General features: G+C 40.4%; 1 protein-coding gene across 4 annotated transcripts in view; it reads left to right on the top strand.

Annotated features, from left to right (window-relative positions):
- Cage1 (cancer antigen 1) overlaps positions 1-16,627 on the top strand; it is a 33,642-nt gene that overhangs the window by 9,605 nt on the left and 7,410 nt on the right. For 3 of the 4 annotated variants that reach the window (XM_038332569.1, XM_038332568.1, XM_038332570.1), the window contains exons 3-4: positions 1,148-1,662; positions 3,493-4,542. In XM_038332569.1, coding sequence (XP_038188497.1) covers positions 1,148-1,662; positions 3,493-4,542 — 1,565 coding nt within the window. Of the gene's footprint in view, positions 1-1,147; positions 1,663-3,492; positions 4,543-7,285; positions 7,542-16,627 lie in introns of those variants that run through there. The other variant, XM_038332571.1, reaches the window with a different exon arrangement.

Genomic DNA, 16,627 nt, shown 5'->3' with positions numbered 1-16,627 from the left:
TGCTAGAATAGTTAGTTTTCTAAAATATTAGACATTACACCAGATTTAAAAATTAATTCCATGGGATCATGGCCTACATGTGAGCTACAATGTTCTTAACTCCAGAATGAAAATTTAGGGCCAAAGATGTGGCGGGTAAAGGCACTAGTTGAGCAAACCAGAGTTGAACCTTCAGAACCGTTGTAAAAAGCCAGATGTGGTGGTGCACATCTGTGATCCCAGCACTCATGCAGTAAGAGGGGAGGCACAGATGGAAGAATCACCCAGTTCATGGAACAAAAGTTCACCTTTGATTTTTTTTTTTTTTTTTGGTCTTTTGAGACAGGGTTTCTCTGTGGCTTTGGAGCCTGTCCTGGAACTAGCTCTGTAGACCAGGCTGGTCTCGAACTCACAGAGATCCGCCTGCCTCTGCCTCCCGAGTGCTGGGATTAAAGGCGTGCACCACCATCACCCGGCCCACCTTCGATCTTTATACACATGCCATGCCTCATTTGTATGCTCTCCCTCTCCCTCTCCCTCTCCCTCTCCCTCTCCCTCTCCCTCTCCCTCTCCCTCTCCTTTTTCAAAGTGTGAATATATATACATATATGCATACATACATATATATTATTTTATGTGTTTGAATGTTTTGTCTGCATACATCTGATTCCCCTGGGACTGGAACTGGACAGTTGTGTGCTGTCCTTTGGGTGATAGAGATGAAACCTAAATCAAGCATTGGTGCACACTCCTGTAATCCTTGCACTTGGAGGTAATGCAGGAGGAGGATGAGTCTGAGGCTGTCTTAACCTCAATAATGGGGTGCTAGATAAAAAAAGGAAAAGTAGCCGGGTGGTGGTGGCTCACACCTTTAATCCCAGCACCTGAGAGGCAGAGGCAGGTGGAGCTCAGTGAGTTTGAGGTCAGTTCTACAAAGCAAGTTCCAGGACAGTGAGGACTGTTACACAGAGAAACCCTGTCTGGAAAAACAAAACAAAACAAAACAAAACAAAACAGAGAGAGAGAGAGAGAGAGAGAGAGAGAGAGAGAGAGAGAGAGAGAGAGAGAGAGAGAGAGAGAGAAAGAAACCTTCAACATTTATTTTAAGTGTAACAGTTATTCTATAAGTTTATGGTAACTCATTATCTTCTTTCTTTTTTTTAATAAGATATCAACCTTGGGAATTACTCAGAGGGTGTACAGAATCAACCAGCTAACACTAGGGTTTCTTCCTTGAGACAATTTGAACCCATTTGCAAATTTCACTGGATAGAAGCATTTAATGATGAGATGATATTTCAAGACCTGAGCGAGGCCTTTCCTTCCTTGGAGAAGCCGGAGCTGCAAAGCCATGAGTATAATACAGCGGACACCGGTGAGAAGCCCTATGCACTTAAGGGAGAGAATCCGATGGAAACTAGGATTTCCGAAAACCAAGACCAACTTGTTCACGAGCACGTCAGGAAATCTAGAAGTCTGTCTCTGAACTACCACAGAGGAGAGACACAGCCGTTGATGGAGAAGTCGCTGGCTAGAAGCGCTGTCGTAGATGTCGCCTTCAGCACCAGTCAGCCCCAAAGCTTTCTGCGTAGAGAAAATGTCTCCGCTAGCGGTGAAAGTTCATTTGATACCGAGGATTGTTTAGACCAGCTTGACTTGAGAACTGATCATGAAATAGAGGAGGTAAGATTGATCGGTGGGGTCATGAAAGCCTGTGGCATGTTAACAGATACAGGGGTGTTTTTATTGTTTAAAAACACACAAGCTGAGACTTTCCAAATATCGTTAAATCGTCTGATCAGCTCAAGGGACTGTGCTTCTGAGGGGTCTTCACGTCGGGCCATAACTAGAGAGTAGGTCTCCGAAGTGTGATCTCACTAAGGATTATGACTCGCCGTCCTGCTCCTTAACATGTACACGGCATGGTATCAGCATGGTGCCTACTTAAGTAGGACCCATTTTACGTGCACCACAGCCAACTAGCTGAGACTCGAGAGATGGCCTTGTGGGAAAGGCTGAGAAAGGGAGCTTGTGCAGAGGTGTTTATTAATTATATGACAAAACAAGCCAAAGATTTGTCTGTGTTGTTGGACTTCTTTGGAAGAGCAAATATTTACTTGTCTTGGGTTTCATTGGTTGTGGTCACCGGTGATATCCTAACAGCGCTGAAGACATCAAGTCTGTGTATTCTCTGAACAACCTCAGCAGAAGAGTTTAGTCCTATGGGAGTGTAAATATCACGTTTTCAGCATGAGTTTCATAAGAAAAGGTGTTACTCATCTGCCTGTGACTATGAGCAGGTTGTTCTGTTCATTCATTTGGAAAGTAGCAGCATTTGAAAGAAAACTTATCTTACCATGTGGATTTCTAGAAACCAGCGTTTCCAAGATCTGTTTAGTTAAGGTTTCTCAAGACTGTTTATTCCTTTCCCCGTTGCATTTAGTTTTTTTTTTTTTTCTCCAAGTAGTCATTAGGTATTTCCATGAATCTATTTTGTACTAGGACAGGCTATGTAATAGTTACATAATGTTAAAAACAACTCAGCAAGAAAAGCACATGGCTCTTGTCTTCATGAAAATATCTAATAAGGGAGACAGATATTAGCCAAGTAATCACACAAACCTCTGTGCACTTGACTCTTAGAACTACACAGAGTGATGCTTGCCTCTGCAGAGGGTACTTCACCAGCCAAAAGAGTCTGGGGAGGCTTCTTTGAGGTAGTCCTTGGACTGAGCTCTGATGGGTGAAACAATTGTGGATTGAGAAGCTTTTCATGAATAAGGAACAATATATCTATGGACTTCCTGTATCTGTAAGGTCTATGATACCTACTTAGGACCTCAAGGAAGCCTAGAGTCCAGGGAACATGGGGCTGCAGGAAGCAGGGGTATGGATGAGGATGAGGACAGGGTGGTAATTGCTTCTATCTATAGCAATTAGTGGGCTCTTGGGAACCTTGGTTAGATAACTGACTTTATCCCAGAGCAATGAAAAGCCGTTAAAAGTATAGGGGCTCAGCATCTCTAGGTTGATATAATACTGCCCCTACAGATGCTTCATAAATGGCTTTTAATTTGATAGTCATTTCAGGGTTCTATACTACAATTGTGGAGTCTTTTGTTACATACACCCCCAACAAACACGTGTTGTGGGCATAAAGTCAATCATGAAGTATGTCTGCCATTCTAATGTCCACAGGAGTCAGCATGGAAGAAGTAATGCTCCAAGCAGGATATTATTAAAGGATATCATTACTCAAAAGATCTTATAATCTATAGGGTAATTGATACAGTTGCTTAATTGATTTTGAAATCAAATAAAATACCTTGTATGTGACCAGGGTTTACATCATAGAAGATGATGAGAGTCCAGATAGATTGTTTTCTTTTGTATCAGTAAATACGATCCACATTTCTTGCGTATGCCTACTGCTTCTCTCTGTCATGCAGATGGGAGTTACAGTCACTCAGCAGTCTGCTCTTTCATGTTGATTTTATCTACTGTAATTTACAGCCTGAAGTTTCTTCAAAAGAAATACAGCATTCTGGGGAGATTTCCGAGATGTCCGTTAGTCATCAGCAGCAAGTCACAGAAGACGGTGTAGACAGCCTCGCCATAACTCCTTGGTCTCCAGCGGGCATCTTCAAGAGTACATCTCAGGACAACTGCACGCTGCCCGATAGGGAGCTAAGCCTGGAAAGCTTGGAGCCCCTGGAAGAGGAAATGGCTTTAAATGAAGCCTTTCAGAGATTAAAACAAATTAACAAGAAACAAGAAATGCAGATTCAAGAGCTCCATGGTAGGAATTCGTACCTAGAAAACAGGGTTAAAGAACTACAGACGAAGATCACCAAACAGCACGTATTGGCTGACATCATAAATAAACTAAAGGAGAACATTGAGGAGTTAATTGATGACAAATACAACGTACTCCTGGAGAAGAATGATATCAACAAGAAATTCCAGGATCTGCAGGAGGTTTTGGCTAACACCAAAAAGCATCTTCAGGAATCCAAGAAAGACAAGGAGACCTTGCAGCTCCAGGTTAAAAAGATCAAGACCCATTATGTCCATTTACAGGAAAGGTACGTCGCCGAGATACAGCAGAAAAACAGATCGGTCAGTCAGTGCCTGGAGATAGAGAAGACCCTAAGCAAGAAAGACGAAGAGCTGCAAAGACTACAGCGATACAAAGGAGAGCTGGAGAAGGCCACCAGTTCCGCTTTGAACTTGTTGAAAAGGGAGAAGGAGACCCGCAAACAAGAGATCTTGTCTTTTCAGGAGGAATTCCAGAAGCGGGAAAAGGAGTACCTGAAAGAAAGGCGGAAATTGAAATCAAGAGTTGAGAAGCTGACGGCCCAAGTGAAGAGTTTGCTCTTCACCTTTGAGAAGGAGAGGGCTAAAACTGCGAAGTTCCAGCAGCAGGTGGATGAGCTGGGACAGGAAAACACTGGGCTCCAGCAGCAGTCTGCAAAGGGGGAGGCGCAAACTTGCACCCCTAACTTTGAGATAATTCAGTCAAGGGAGCAGCTGGAGGAAGCGATGGAGCCAGATGGCACCCAGGTATTGATGCAGATGCCGAATGTCTAACACAGCCCCCAGAGTTTCAGGTAGTCTAGCGATGGACCTTTAGACTTGATACTCAGATATGGCATTTGTTTTTAGGAGGAATTGGGGTCTTTCTTTTGTTGTTTTATTTTGTTTTAAAGAGAGAGAGAGAAGAGGAAATGTACCACCAATTTAGAGAAGTTTCTACTGGTTTCTAGACACTCGCCTTAAAGAACAATAATTCTTGGCTTTTTGTGTTGGTTTTGGTAGAGGTGACAATTAACCTGGGAATTTTATAGGTACCCATGGTCAGTCTTAAGGATCATCTCTAGAAGAGTCCTTTGAAAAAGGACTTTTTCCTTTCTTCCTTTCCTTCCTTCTCAATTGTTGTAGGGGGAATTGTAGGACATGCCTGATTTATTTTAACTGGCTCAACTACCAGAGAACTCTTGAAGTGTGGTTTCAAACCCAATTTAGCAATAAACTAAATAAAATTGTTCTTTTTCTTACAAAGTAAAACTATATAGTACATATTACTTGTAAAATTATAAAGCATTGAAAACACTGCATTAGAACCTTTTATCAATACCTTTAGAGAAACTGAATTTTTAATGTCATTCTAAAGCTTTGTTTTGCTTGTCTTCTTTAGCAAAACACCTAAAAGTACGTCCAGGAAGGGGTAGTTTTCCCAAGTTAGGACACACATGTTATATTTTTTTCTTAAAGTATATAAATCTTTTACTTTCTTTCTTTCTTTCTTCTTCTTCTTCTTCTTCTTCTTCTTCTTCTTCTTCTTCTTCTTCTTCTTCTTCTCTCTCTCTCTCTCTCTCTCTCTCTCTCTCCCCCTCCCTCCCTCCCTCTCTCCCTCCTTCCCTCCCTTCCTTCCTTTCTTTCTCTTCTTTCTTTCGTTCTCTCTTTTCTTTTTCTTTTTTTTTACAATTTTTTATTCGAGATAGGGTTTCTCTGTGTAGCTTTGGAACCTGTCCTGGAGCTTACTCTGTAGACCAGGATGGCCTCGAACTCACAGAAATTCACCTGCCCCTGCCTACCAGGTGCTGGGATTAAAGGCGTGCACTACCACCGCCCGCCAAAGTATATGAATCTAAGTAGAGTAAAACTGAAAATCTGTTTTGATTGGCTTATGACAGGCTGGCCTTGAGCTCAAAGTGCTAATGCCTGTGATTCTGAGTGTTAGATTTGCAGGTTTGAGCCACTGCACTGCCTAGGTAAAGTAAAATCATGTCAGTTGACTGGTTAGGAAGAAAGCTGGTCTGGGAACTCTGGTAGTGTATGCCAAGGTAAAGAAAACAAGCCAGTTTGAGCCAGAAAATTGGACAAGTCTATTTTACCTTAAAAATTATTATTTAAATGTTGGTTGATTGGTTGGTTTTATTTTTTTAAATATTTATTTATTTTGTATACAATATTCTGTATGCCTGCAGGCCAGAAGAGGGCACCAGACTCCATTACAGATGGTTGTAAGCTACCAAGTGGTTGCTGGGAATTGAACTCAGGACTTTTGGAAGAGCAGGCAATGCTCTTAACCTCTGAGCCATCTCTCCAGTCCCTAATTGGTTGGTTTTAGATGGTCTTGTTATGTAGATCAAGCTGGTCTCCTGATTCCTGTGATTTCCCTGCCTCTGCCTTCCACATAGTTACAGGCATGTGCCACCGTGCCCAGCTATGTTGATTTTCATGTAATAACTTGAATGGAGCTGGCATATTGCTTTGAACATATTATGGAGTCATTCTCATAATAATTATAAGTGTTATTTAAGAGTAAAATCTATTTTTTTATTTTAGGAAAATACTCCTCTTATCTTAGTTTTAAAAACACACGAACTAAAGGGCTCTCTAGGATTTACCTAGATCAGTGACTCCCAAACTTGGACATGCGCAGCATGGCAAGCAGGGTTTGTTGACTGTGCTAGGGAACATGATGTTCTAGCAAGATCCTGGAGGGAAGAGATGGTGCTGTTTCAGGGGCCACGTTTCAGAGTGCCTACCTTTAGCAGAGACCTTGAGTTTAGCTCTGCTGGAATCATGGAACCTTCCTTTCCAGATGGTTTTAACATGACATTTTTTTTTTCATTTGTTTTCATATTAAGAAGTCAATTTCCTCAAGATCTCCTCAGTAAATTGGTAGCATGGGGACCTTGGGAGAGGGTTGAAGGGGAGGGGAGGGGCAGGGAGGGGAGCAGAGAAAAATGTAGAGCTCAATAAAAATCAATAAAACTAAAAAAAAAAAAAAAAAAAAGGAATGCCAATGGAGAGAAAATAACTGGGAAAAAAAAAAAGAAGTCAATCTCCCGATCTTGACTAAAGAATTTCTTTAGCATCTCCAAATTCACACTCATTTTGCTCTTTATTCTAGGTCCATTTTCTCAAAATATGCTCTGAGAGCATCTGTGAGGTCAAAAGTATCTTTATAGTAATATTAAGACATTATTGGTGTGGTGTAGCTATTTCTTCTGCCTTCCATGCCAGTGTTTTTCCCGTGCTCCTAATAGAGTCTTTCTAGGGCAGAGCATCAGAGCCACTGAGATGAGGGCCCAGGAAGCATTTGCTATTCTCATTGGAAAACAAGTGGCAGTCACTGGTCATGATTGTCCCAGTCTTTCTATCTGCATCTGCTACTCCTTCCTCCTCTCCTTGCCCCCCTTTTCTTTTGAGACAGGGTTTCCTTATGTAACCTAGACTAGTTTCAGACTTGTGTGGTGATCTTCCTGTTTTAGTCTCCTGGTTGCTTGGATTACAGGTGTGAGCCACCATTTTTTGCCTGGTCATACCTTAGTAAGACACAAACTGCTTAAGGAATGCGGTCTGGGGCCTAGAAGACGGCTCCATGGGGAGAGGCACCTGCCATCAAGCTTTAGAGCCTGAATTCCGTTACTGGAACACACATGGTAGGAGCAAAGACCTGACTCCCAAAATTGTTCTGTGACATCCACATGTGTTGCACACACAAAATGAAGTGAAATGTAATAAACAATAAAATATTTTTATTCATTTAACAGATAGAAAGAATGTTCTTTTTATTTTTACATTAATCATAAACTGGCCCAGTATATCAGGCTCTTCTTATTAACTAATTCTTATAACTTATATTACCCCGTATTTCTTGTCTATGTTAGCCATGTGGCTTGGTACCTTTTTTGGTGAGGCAGTCACATCTTGCTTCCTCTGCGGCTGGGTCACAACTGGAGACTGAGCTTCCCTCTTTCCAGAATTCTCCTGTTCTCATTGCCCCACCTATACTTCCTGCCTGGTTGCCCCACCTATACTTCCTGCCTACTGGTCAATCAGCATTTTATTAAAAATACAACAAGTGACAGGATAAACAACTGTTGTCTCACAGTACTCCCCCTTTGTTTTTAAACAAGAACTCTGAATCTAATACCCTTTGTTTAGTGTTTCTCCTGACCATTAGCCATAACAACTTGTAACCAACATTCTAAGCAAAGGAAAATATCCATAGTCCATTTTGGGGGAATGTGGGCATAGTTTTTCAGGCTACTTCCTGCTGATTTGGGGGTGCTGATAATCTTACAGGGACCTAAAGAAAAGTTAGAATTGTGGTAAAGTCTTGACTGGAAAATTCTGTGAGGCTTGATCATCTCAGACAGCAGTCTTGAATCTGCTCTGAATGTAGAACTCAGACATCTGGGACATCCACTCCTAACAGAGATTTCTCAGGGGGTCATCTTTGATCAAACCCGATTTTTCTTAACCTGGAATGAATCCACAGCCTCTCATTTCCTGTGGAAACAAAAGCAAAACCTCTTCTCCAAAGAAAGATACCTTTTGACTTCAATTGTGAAGTCAAAGTACTTTCAAAATATCTATCTTGGATTAATTCAGCAGCATTTATAAACAAATATCTTTTAACAGCTGTTGTTCCTTCCTCGGCATTCAAACAAGTCAAAGAGAGCACAATAATGAACAGTATCCAGATTCTCTGTATGCTTTCCATCTTTACGTGGCTTTATTTTAAACTCTATTTCTTTTAATTTTTGGCTTTTTGAGACAGGGTTTCTCTGTGTATCTTTTGGCTGTCTTGAAATCCACTCTGTAAACCAGGTTTTCCTTGAACTCACTGAGATCTACCTGCCTCTGCCTCCCAAGTGCTGGGATTAAAGATGTGTGCCACCATACCCAACTACTCTTTTTTTTTCTTTTTTCTTTTTTCTTTTAAGGACATTTATCCTTTTTCTTTTATCTCCTAAGCCTACATATATTTTTAAACACACTCTAAACCATTTAGAGGTTTTCTTCATCTGAATCTTTCTTTACTGCATATCTCTCTTTTTCTGACCATGACTCTTTAATTCACTAAGCAATATGGCTATGATTAAAGCCGTGGCTTTGACAGCTGGATCAAGCCCATTCCTTAGCTTTCTGAGATTCTAGCTTCATGGTGGAGGTACTGGTCAGAGCCATGTTTATTTCCACAACTCTACAACATTTCAAGGTCCCTGCCACCACCAAAAGCATGCAGTCAGCTTTTCATCAACACCGTTGAAGTGTTTCGTGGCAGGACCTCTTAAAAGAGCTCCAAGGTTTTGCAACTAAAGCTGAGTCAGGAAGCCTCTCTTAAATGAGATGTGCTTGCCTCTAGGATGCAGAAAAAAAACCAAGAAATTGCTGCTACCAAGAAGCCATGCTTAACTCTGTTCTCAGGCTCTCTCAGGTTTTCTGTGGATACGCTTGTCCACATGTTGGGCACCATTTGTTGACCAAGGTTTCTGTTCTGCCCAGTCCAACAGCCATCAGCCATTCAGTCCCAAAGAATTCACACAGAGGTCTACATTAATCATAAACTGATTGGCCTAGTATCTCAGGCTCTTCTTATTAACTAATTCTTGTAACTTATATTAGCCCATATTTCTTGTCTATGTTAGCCACGTGGCTTGGTACCTCTTTTGGCAAGGCAGTCACATATTGTTTCCTCTGTGGCTGGGTCATGACTGGAAACTTGACAAAGAATGTTCTTAAAAGGAAAAATCAGTTTGAGAAGTGGATCAGATTCTGGAACTCATATAGCATACTATATATGTTTGTAACTAAGCTAATAGCATGGGGGGAAAGACATTGTTGCTGGGTTGATGCACATGCTTATAATCTCAGACATTGGGGTCTGAAGCAAAAGGATTCCAAGTTCAAAGCCAGCCTAGGCAACATGCTCTTAACATTTTAAAGGTTGGGCAGGGGTAGATAAGTGGTGAAGAATCTGGCTCTGCATGTGGGAATACTAACTTTGATGACAGCTCTCAAAGACATCAGTGCTTTTCCCATTGTTATTTCTTGGATGATAGTATTTTAGAAGCTGTACGATGTATGGAGACATAATTGCCCTCCAGGCTGATGGGATGTGTATTAGTCACTATGGCCAGGGCAACTTTTATAAAAAGAAACATTTAATTAGTAGTTTAATTATAACATTTAATTATAGTTTCAGAGGCTCAATCCATTTTCCTCATGGCAGGGAGCATAGCGGCATGCAGGCAGGCACTGAAGCAGTAGCTGAGAGCTTCACAAGATCTGAAGGCAGAGGGAGAGACTCTAGGTCTGGCATGGGCTTTTGAAACCTCAAAGCCCATCCCTGGGCTTTTGAAACCTCAAAGCCCATCCCCAGTGACACACATCCTCCAACTAGTCCGCACCTCCTAATCCTTCTAATCTTTTCAAAAAGTGCCACTCTCTGGTGACGTTCTGATTAAAACCACCACACGGTATGAGTCCAAGATGAGAATCCTTCTGCCTTTCCAACAATACAATTAAAATTGGTTGCAAATGAGCCAGGGTTGTAGCAAGGCATAGGAGGAGTACCTGCCTAGCACAAGTGAGACCCTGAGGCTGATCCCCAGTGCCTCCCAAACTGCAAATACTAGAAAACTGCTCCTCCACTAACATTGTTATTTTGGAGAACATAATTTTAATAAGAGGCCTATTTATGTTGAGGCATAATGGATTGTTAGCCAAATGAACTAGTAAACAAATACTCTAAAATATTGTTACAGTTTCTAATATAAAAAACATGGTCCTCAATATTTTTTTGTTTTTAAAGTTGTGCTTTGTTTTTCTCAATAAATTTTAAGAGTATCAAGGCATCCCAAGGAAGAATGCTTCAGAACCACTGCTCAGAGCTTTTAAACATAGTGTTTTACCAGCATTTTTATTTAAGCTAATATGGATCCTCTGACTTTATTGTGACAAATCTGAATTGTGTACATATAGGGTGCAAAGGGGCTACCTTCTAATTTGTTCCTGAATTGCTCGCCTTGTAAAGAAACCTCGGAACTCCCACCTATGAAGAGAACTTCTCCACTGGCCTCTAGAATTCACAGTCTTTTGGCCCTGACAATAGGACTTCTCACATGTCAGGTAAAGATAGATAGATAGATAGATAGATAGATAGATAGATAGATAGATAGATAGATAGATAGATAGGTAGGTAGGTAGATAGATAGATAGATAGATAGATAGATAGATAGATAGATAGATAGAGATAGATAGATAATTTTTAAATGAATTATCAATGAGTTCAAATTGTGGCCTCGCATGCCTTGGTTATGTGACTTGTCCAAATAACATGACCTTTCTCAGCCTGTTTTCTTAAATAAGGAACCATATTTGCCCTATCCTGGGCAGCAACTGCACTTAACAAAAACAATATGAAAGGGTGTGTACTTGCTAGATTTTCAAATTAGCCTTTTCTTCTGTTGTGCATTTCTTCCATTTTAAGTACACTCATCTGAGCTGAAATATGAATGCATCACTTGCCATGTTTTTTGTTTTGTTTTTTTATTATTTATTTGTTTATTGGTTTTTGAGATGAAGTTTCTCTGTGTAGCCTGCACTCTGCAGACCAGGCTGACTTCAAACTCAAAGATCCACCTGCCTCTGCCTCCTGTGCTGGGATTAAAGGTGTGCACCACCACTGCTGGGCGCTATCCACTCTTAATAGCAATAATGTATTTGCATGTGTGAGTCACGTGCAGGCCTTCCTATTAACTCCTACTGAGATAATAAAGATTGTTTGGAGCATGAACGCAATGTGATTTATCTCTTTTGGGCCCTTATTTCTGAAAGGGGGTTTTCCTTCGCTTCAGAGAAAATTTTTCAATCTAGTTTCTCAAATCATTATCCTTAGGATATCACCAATCCTGATGCCAAACATTGCCAAGATAGTAAGAAAACTAATGACATAATGCTGCAAAAACTGAAGAGCCTTCAGCTTCAAAAGAGAGATTTAGATAAAGAGGTGCTGTATTCTTCATTCTAAAACCTGATTCGCTGTAGTAGGATGAAATAGTTAAAACATCACAGAACAGTTGCTTCTAAAGTTTGGATTTTTTAAAGAAGTGCTCAGGGACCAGACTAGCTTATTATGCTTGTTAGAAGTAGATACACTAGCCAAAATTTGACTTGTTTTCAAATTAAAAATAAAAATTCTATGAGCAAGTGGTTTTCTTGAACTTCCCTGGTTTATTTGACCCTGTGATCACTAGTTAGTGCTGGGGAAATAATGTGCAGATTTCTGTGATTTCTCCAGGACACCTGGGGACCTGGTTCCTTCCAATGCGACCCCACTGTGCCTTTCTTTGCCTGGCTGCTTTTACCTGGTAGCCTTTTTGTATAAGATATCAGAGCTAGGGGTATAGCTGGATGCTGAGTCATGTTTAATGCCTGGAGTTCATGGTGGAGGTGAGAACCAACTCCTGAATATTGACTTCTGACTGCCACACATGTGCCATGTCCAATATGCACTGCCCCAACATGCACACATTGATAAGTACAGTTAAATTTAAATTTTTGGAAAAGCAAGTGTTCAGTCTATATAACATGCTGTGAACAACAGAGTTTGGCCTAGTGAGGCATCCTTAGCAAGGGCAATAGAAACCTCATGCAAATCAGGACTCTAGGTGACTTGCTAGCTGGGCTTGCTAAGCATAGCAGTCTTGGGCTTGCTGTAGAAACTCTTCATCAGGGAAGTGGTGAAATCACTAAATCATTTCAATATTAAAGACTGGACTTTGTGTGGTTGCATGACTTTATGGTAAATGTTCTAGCAGGTAATTTTATTTCTTTTCCTCTAAAATATAAAATGCTTTTTTCTAGTTATTGAAACATAAAAACAGAATTGCAACTCTTAAAGAGTTAATTGCTAATGAAAAAGCACTTCAACATCACACTCTTGAGGTGAGTTTAACACGTTATGCTCTGTCCTCAACATGCTAATACACTGAGGTATTGATGCTCTCTTGCCAAGTTTGCTGAAGTCCTTCTAACTCTTAAATAGCCTTGACTGCCCTGTAACTCACTCTGTAGACCAGGCTGGCCTTGAACTCACACAGATCCACCTGCCTCTGCCTCCTGAGTGCTAGGATTAAAGGCGAGCACCACCATCACCTAGCAAATTATGTACTTCTAAGAATCCAGTCACATGTCGCTCAACCCTCAATCTTTGAGTCTTAAAAAAAAATTGTGTGTTTTTCATGCATGTGTATGCACCACATGTATGCCTATGTACCACATGTATGCAGTGCCTGAGGAGGCCAGAAGAGGGCATTAGCTCCCATGGGACTGGAATTACAGATGTTTGTGAGGCCACCCTGTGATGCTGGGAAGTGAACCTGGGACTTCTGCAAGATCAGCAAATTCTCTTAACTGCCAATCATTTCTCCAGCCCCCATCTTTGATTCTCAGTGACACTGTGAAATGATAGGAGTGTGTAACTACTGTAATGTGTGCAAACATATTTAATCTCAGGTCACAAATTTTGATGTGGACGAAGCCAGGAATGCCAGAGATGTACCTGTGTTATTGGCAGTCAAACTGGATAAATACCACAATCTAAATGAGGAGCTTGATTTCTTGGTAAGACAGACTAATACGTTATGTTATGGTCCCTTTTATACCCAATGCCATCCAACACATTTTAAAAAGTTATCAACCGGGCTGGAGAGATGACTCAGGGCTTAAGAGTACTGGCTGCTCTTCCAGAGGTCCTGAGTTCAATTCCCAGCAACCACATGGTGGCTCACCATCTATAATGAGTCTGGTACCCACAGGCAGAATGCTATATACATAATATATAAAAAATAAATAAATAAATAAAAATAAAAAGTTATCAACCTTCAAAGTATTGCTCATTAAAATAGTCATACTGGCATTGTGGAAGCATTACCAATAAAAGTATAGAAGTATTTTCATGTTTTAAAATTGGAAAAATGGCTCAGTGGTTAAGCTGTAATTCCAGAGGACCCGGGTTCAATTCCCTCACAAGATAGCTCACAACTGTCTATAAATCCAATTCCAAGAGATCCAGTGCCTTCTTCTTGCCTCTCTAGGTACCAGGCATGCAAGTAACATATAGATGTTTGCAGACAAAACATCCATACACATAAAATAAAAATAAAAATGAATTGTAAAAATAATTATAAAAAATTTAAATATTGTCCAACTTGATTTGTATTTATACTAGTAAAGGCCTTTCAAAATGCAGAAGCCAAAAGATCAACATGCTTTTATTTTCCCTAATTCTAAGCATCAAACCCAAGGCTTACTCCCTGCAGACAAGCATGCTACCACTAGCTATATCCCTCTTTTTGTTTTATTTGAAAAGAAAGGTTATTATTTATTTTGTATGTATACACATGTGTGTATGACATCCATACAGTTGCCCTCAGAGGCAAGAAGAGGGTTTCAGATCACCGGGAGCTGAAGTTCTAGTTGGTTACGAGCTCCCGGATATGGGTGTTGGGAACCAAACTTGAGTCCTCTGAAAGAGCACCAAAAGCACTCCTAACTGCTGAGCTATTTCTTTGGCCCCTCACTTATTTTTTCGAGATGGGATCTTACTGTGTAGTTCAAGCCAGCCTTCATCTCGGGGTAGCCCACCTCAGCTTCTGGAGTTCTAGGCTTATAGATACACACCATGCACAGTTCTCCAAAATAGAGCTACTTTTCACTGTGGATAAAGCACACTTACACTTTTGTGTATTCTGCTATAATAGCTGCATTAAATAACTATAGTTGAAAATAACTTAGTTTGTATCAGGTGGCACAGAAAGAGAATGCAAAAATATATGAGGAAATAAAAACATGATTTGGGTGTTTAGACAGTTACAGAATAATTTTTAAAACACTGAGTTGGTACAATATAATATTTTTTCTATAATATATTTTAATATACATATACAATGTGCAATAATCAAAGCTTTCTTCTTACCATAACTTTGTGTTTGGAGTTTTTGACACTTCCCTTCTGGCTATTTGTAGAATATGTTGCATGTTGCTGCGAACACTGGATCTTATTACTACTGTATTTTGATACCTGTTATCCAACCCCCTACCATTCTGTCTTCTCCTCTATTCTTCCCTCCCTCTAGATATCACCACTACACATTCACTTCAACTGTTTAAAAGCGTATTTCTATCAAAGAGATCTTACAGTGTTTATCTTCCTGGGTCTGACTTATTTCATTTACTATAATACCCTCCTGTTCCACCCATTCAGCTGCATAAATATGTATTACTGTCACATGATGATCAAAGGTTTTTTGTTTGCTTGCTTGTTTTGTTTTTCGAGACAGGGGTTCTCTGTGTAGCCCTGGCTGTCCTGGAACTCTCTCTGTAGATCGGGCTACCCTGGAACTCAGAATTGTTTGCCTTGGCCTCCAGAATGCAGGGATTAAAGGCATGCACCACCACTACCCGGAAAAGATTTTTTTAAAAAGTCTATGAAGATGGAAATCTGAACTCTTAATTTTATCACTATAGATTATGTGTTAGATTATTACATTGTGCCACAAATATAATTTGAATAATACTAGAAAACCCTATGGGTCTCACTATAATGACAAAGACTGACAAGGTCTCTGGTATAGCGCAGGTGTCGATCCTTGTATTTCTAAACCAATTAGAAGCAGAAATATGTACAATATTTGCTGCATAGCCATTAACCTTTGAAAGAGAAAAAAAGTGGAGATACATGCCTAAAAATCCTATAACCCTGAAGACTGGGGAAGGAGGGTTTCAACTTTGAGTCTAATTTAGGTTATATATAAATTGAATTTAAAGCCAGCTTGGTCAACTTAGGGAGACCCTGCCTCCAAATAAAAAAATATAAAATAAAATAGCCTGGAAACAGAGCTCACACATCACACACTCTAGGCACTTAGTTCTTCTCACATGCCTGGAATAGAGAGAGAAGGAAGAGAGAGGGATGGAGTGTTGCAGCTTCTTCAGCATGGGTCCTCTGCAGACACAGAAATATATTTCAAGTGTGAGAAGGCTGGAAATCACTCAGTACTGCTACTTAATGGGAAGTTTTCTCTAGTTTTTATTCTGTAATTGCTTTGAAAATTTGCCAGGTGGTGATAGCACATGCCTTTAATCTCGGCACTCAGACAGGGGGATCTCTGTGAGTTCGAGACCAGCCTGGTCTACAAGAGCTAGTTCCAGGACAGCTATGACTGTCACACAGAAAAACACTGTCTTGAGGAAAAAATTAAAAAGAAAGAAACTTCCGAAGAAAATGTTAGTAAGGTTTCCTGATGACCCTAAATGCCCCTTTCAGAAAAAAAAATTAATTTTTTACTTAAAACTTTTATTACATTTGGGGTGTGTGTGTGTGTGTGTGTGTGTGTGTGTGTGTGTGTGTGTAAAACCATATTGGCATGCAAAGTGCCATGGCACACATGGAGGCAGAGAACAACTTGCAGGAGTTGTTCCCTTTTCCTTACTGCCTGAGGTTAGTATTCAAGTCACCAGCTGGGGCTGCAGGGGTCTTTACCCCATAAGCCATCTTGCCAACCTACATAGTCATTAATTTTCAATAACATTCTTTTTTTAAAGATTTATTTATTTATTATGTTTATTTATTATTATTTATTTATTCTGCCTTGATGTATGCCTGCACGCCAGAAGAGGGTGCCAGATCTCAGTACAGATGGTTGTGAGCCACCATGTGGTTGCTGGGAATTGAACTCAGGACCTCTGGAAGAGCAGCCAGTGCTCTTAACCTCTGAGCCATCTCTCCAGCCCCTTCAATAACATTCTTGCAAAAACTGGACAGTAGGCTGGACCATGAAGT

This window comes from Arvicola amphibius, chromosome 6 (genome assembly GCF_903992535.2).
Source record: "Arvicola amphibius chromosome 6, mArvAmp1.2, whole genome shotgun sequence".
In the NCBI taxonomy this organism is placed as follows: Eukaryota; Metazoa; Chordata; class Mammalia; order Rodentia; family Cricetidae; genus Arvicola; species Arvicola amphibius.
Note: the sequence above shows the minus strand (reverse complement) of the source record. Positions and strands in the feature narration are given on the sequence as shown.